This window comes from Zingiber officinale, chromosome 11A, assembly GCF_018446385.1.
Source record: "Zingiber officinale cultivar Zhangliang chromosome 11A, Zo_v1.1, whole genome shotgun sequence".
Lineage (NCBI taxonomy): Eukaryota > Viridiplantae > Streptophyta > Magnoliopsida > Zingiberales > Zingiberaceae > Zingiber > Zingiber officinale.
The window spans coordinates 16,428,638-16,433,091 of record NC_056006.1 but is presented as its reverse complement, the minus strand read 5'-3'; the positions used below and the strand labels follow the sequence as shown (position 1 = coordinate 16,433,091).

At 40.0% G+C, this 4,454-nt stretch overlaps 1 protein-coding gene across 1 annotated transcript; it reads left to right on the top strand.

Annotated features, from left to right (window-relative positions):
• Nucleotides 1–1,819: 1,819 nt before the first annotated feature.
• Nucleotides 1,820–3,228, top strand: LOC122032655 (expansin-A4-like). The gene is made up of 3 exons (XM_042591970.1): nucleotides 1,820–2,107; nucleotides 2,196–2,508; nucleotides 2,588–3,228. Exons 1-3 carry the CDS (start codon nucleotides 1,900–1,902, stop codon nucleotides 2,889–2,891), a joined length of 825 nt encoding a protein of 274 aa, XP_042447904.1. The 5' UTR covers nucleotides 1,820–1,899; the 3' UTR covers nucleotides 2,892–3,228.
• Nucleotides 3,229–4,454: the final 1,226 nt, after the last annotated feature.

Genomic DNA, 4,454 nt, shown 5'->3' with positions numbered 1-4,454 from the left:
ATATATTCATATTAAATTTCTACCTAATTTATATCATAACTAGTTTTATAGCTGAATGATAGTAGAAAATCAAATGTGCAAGATTTCAAGATAATAAATCTTGCATCTGGACCTCTCCATAAGATAACAGTGTACTCTGATTACTATATTAATGATTTTAAATTCCATGTGGCACAACGGGATTCATACAAATTAATTTATAATTTTGGTGTTTGTGTTAAAGGATCTATCGACATCAATAACACTGAGTTTGATTACTATGATAGACTTAACGAAATCATAAAAGTTGAATATTCTGCATTACCTATAAAAATGTGTATGTTATTCAAATATTCATGGTATGATCCAACTCTAAGAACATGTACCAGAATACATGCAAACTATAATTTAATTGAGGTTAATGCAAATAAAAGCTTCAACAAGTTTGAACCTTTCATTTTCGCAGTATAAACAGGTCAAGTTTTCTATCTTGAATATCCTACGAAGAGAAAAAGATCTAGTGAATGGTCGGTTGCTTGTCTCATGAAATCTCCCTTGACCATAGAAATGTTGAATATCATCATTACTCAAACCATGATGCATTTCAGAATGATAGAGTGGAGAGACATTCAATTGATTCACAATATCAATCCATATCCTAATTACTTTAGATGTTAATGTGACTTATGAAGAGATACATATAGAGAGATATCCCGCAGTGAGGAGTTTATTGAACTAATAGAGTCTAGCGATGAGAACTTGCAAACGGTTAATGTTCATTATTTAGATTGTAATAATGATTAAATATTAGTATTATTATTCATAAGTAAGTTATGATTCCATCTTATTTTTTTTACATATATATCATCATGTTATAATAATATTATACGATTGTATTATTATTTTGTAAATATTATTATGTCAGACCATATAGTCGTATCCTATCGTCAAATAATGCTAAGGGCGGTTGGAGAGTCGTAAATATTTTTGGTATGTATATTTTTAAATCCGTGTGATAGTTTATTGTGTTAGTTTTTATGGATTTGGAAAGTAAATTTGATGTTTGTAAATGTATAATTTAATAAATTAGTTATTTGTGTATGGATTGTGAATATTTTTGTATAATATAATGGAATGTAAATATGGTTTGTGTTGATTTATATTGATATAAAAAATGTAAATTGGGTAATTGTAGATTTAGAGTAGAATTTATTACAAATTATATAGTTTAGCGATGGAATTAAAGGTTCGTAGTAATTATTGATAGAATTTAGAACTACATCAATAATTAATATATAAAAATAGATCTCCGTTCACTGATTATTGACAGAATCATAACTGTTATCATCCCATAGCTAATGTCCTACATATTTTATTCTATTAGAAAAAAACTATGCTAGAGTAGATCGTGATTGAGAATTGAAGCATGAGTTTAATACGTAGAACGTTCGCACCATTATCCATTGGGTAATTATTATCCATATATTCGCACCATTATCCATTGGGTAATTATTATCCATATATGTGGTAAAAAATACTAGTTCATCTCCCACGGATTCAATTCCTATTGTCATGTAACAATTTATCACGCAAGGACCGGCGGCTATGCCCACGGTGGCCAAATTGTCAATACATGAACAGTGACTGATATTATGGATTTGCCTGTCATTTCCGGTAAACAAAAACAAGTTGTTGAGAACGACGGCGGAAATAGATAGATTGATAGAACGGGGGAGACGACGTGTCTCGACGTTCCACGGCAGCGCATGTGGATGGAGGACCCCACCAACCCCCGGCGGTTGGCATTTCAACTGCCACCGCTCCATGTGCCCGCCGTCGCTCTCCGGCGAGCAGCCAAAACTCGTTTTTGTCTCTCTGCCCCCCGCAGCGCGGCGCCGCCCATCGCCACCATTCCTATAAATGCCCCTCCTTCATCGCCACAAGTCCACACAGCAACCAACAGCCAGTCTTCACTTCGATCCCCTGTTCTTTCCTCAGATGGCTGCCGGCGCTCTCTTCTTTCTCCATTTCTTCTTTCTCTTATCCGGATACGCGTTTGCGGACTCCTACGGGTGGGAGTCCGCCCACGCCACCTTCTACGGCGGCAGCGACGCCTCCGGCACCATGGGTCAGCTCTATTTCCACAAGTCTAAGAGATGTTTTCTGCGATCTCTAAAATTTGCAGACTTTAATTGGATTGATTGTTCGCCGTGCAGGAGGCGCTTGCGGGTACGGGAACCTCTACAGCACGGGCTACGGCACCAACACGGCGGCGCTCAGCACGGCGCTGTTCAACGACGGGCTCAGCTGCGGCTCCTGCTACGAGTTGAAGTGCGCCGACGACCCCCAGTCGTGCCTCCCCGGCTCCATCATCGTCACCGCCACCAACTTCTGCCCCCCAACCTACGACCTCCCCAGCGACAATGGCGGCTGGTGCAATCCCCCGCGCCCGCACTTCGACCTCGCCCAGCCGGCGTTCCTCCATATCGGGCAGTACCGCGCCGGCATCGTCCCCGTCTCCTTCCGCAGGTGCTCCATTCGCCGTTATCTTCCCTCGCCGGAATCAATCAGTCACTGAAACTCTGTTTTTTGTTTTTGTACACTACAGGGTGCCTTGCGTGAAGAAGGGGGGAATACGGTTCACCATCAACGGTCATTCCTTCTTCAACTTGGTCTTGATCACGAACGTGGCCGGAGCCGGCGACGTGCACTCCGTGTCGATCAAGGGGTCGAAGGGCGGGTGGCAAGCGATGTCGCGCAACTGGGGCCAAAACTGGCAGAGCAACTCGTTACTCGACGGGCAGAGTCTCTCCTTCCAGGTGACGACCAGCGACGGCTTGACGGTCACTAGCTTCGACGTCGCACCGGCCGGGTGGCAATTCGGCCAGACCTTCGAGGGTGGACAATTCTAACTAAGCTCATCAAGGAATTAAGGCTTGTCGGATGCCGAGGTAGCTAGCTCATCAGGCAGCACCCGCACTATACCATATATATACTTACTACTTAGCAAGTATTCAACACTGTAATTTATAAGCCATTTGTGGAAATTATGGGAGCCATGGCTTACCTTACAGTTACAGGGAAGGTAATTCATCTCAACATAATTATGAATGTGGTGTGGAATTGGATTATTATCACCTACTGACGGTGTTAGGATATGATCTTTAGTGTTTAAAGGGAACTGAGTTCTTACTTTATTGTGTATTCTAAGAGGCAAAATATATGTATCCACTCGGGCTCCTGATCTTATTTTATGGATATAATTTTGATTTATTTGATCGAACCACAAGCCCGCTACGCGAAATCTAATATTATAGAATCATAATATAATAGGAAGATAAGTAAATAAGAGATCGGAGCCTCTTGTCTATTTTTTAAAATCAAGCATGATCTAAAATATAATTATGACTAGATTACAATCATGATTGGATCGTAATTAGTTGCGATCATTCTTTGGACTCACCTTCCCATTCAAGTTATAATTTGAGTTGAGGTAGGCGGATGGAGGCTGTCTAGAGGCCGCCCTTCGCTCAGCGCCCAGTAGCTCGGCCACCCGCCCGTTGCCAGTGGCCTTTGGTCGTCCACCCCCGACCCAAACTATAACTTGGATAGGAAGGTGAACCCAGGAAGGGATCACGACCAATTACGGTCGATTCACGATCTAACTGTAATTACATTGTGGACTATTCTCCGGTCCACAAAAAGTAGACCATGTTGGAAAACAATATATTGTTAGATATTTACGGGATATTAGCTGAATTTAAATTACACTGAACGAAATTCACTTATTTGTCAAGATGACCTAAGCAAATAATCTCATGCTGGTTTCTGTCAAGTGCTAAAGATAGCCTGCACAGTGGCGGCAGAGTGAGCCGACTGTTATCATGGTTAGTTCGCCAAGCAAGAGTAAATTTTCCCTGGCATCCGACATACACTGGTTGTGCCCATACATAAGTCAACATGGCACCTACTTGCACATCCACGCGTGAGAGAGTCTCTCCCCATGTACTTGTTCACATCATTAATGTATGTGAATCAATATAAATCAACCAACATATAATGAAATTCTTAATGTGGGACTAAAATTCCATTTACAATAGAACTTCTTTTCTCTTTCATTTCTTTTCCATTCACATTACTTATATCCAACAGATCAGAGGATCCTTGATAAGTAGACAAGGATGAATTCAAAAATTTTATTAAGAGAAATAAAGAATGAATGTTTGAAGAAAAATAATTTTTTTAATTCGAACATTTAACTCACAGTAGTTGTGCGAGGATATTTTATTAATTATAATTTATATATAATTTTTTAAAAAAATATTATAATAATAATTGTAAATAATAAATTAATAAAATTTATTTAAAACATTATTTCATATCAGAAGTAAGTATTCTCCCCTTAAGTGGAGCCTAGTTCGGATCCTCTGTCCCGAAACTTCTCTGTCCTCATGTCCCACTGTCGATCGGATGGT

Excerpts from the sequence above, each read along its gene's own strand:
- LOC122032655 (XM_042591970.1), top strand. The coding sequence starts at position 1,900 with ATGCCCCTCCTTCATCGCCACAAGTCCACACAGCAACCAACAGCCAGT. Across the intron at positions 2,108-2,195 it reads CGACGCCTCCGGCACCATGG|GAGGCGCTTGCGGGTACGGG; the intron begins GTCAGCTCTATT and ends TTCGCCGTGCAG. Across the intron at positions 2,509-2,587 it reads GTCCCCGTCTCCTTCCGCAG|GGTGCCTTGCGTGAAGAAGG; the intron begins GTGCTCCATTCG and ends TGTACACTACAG.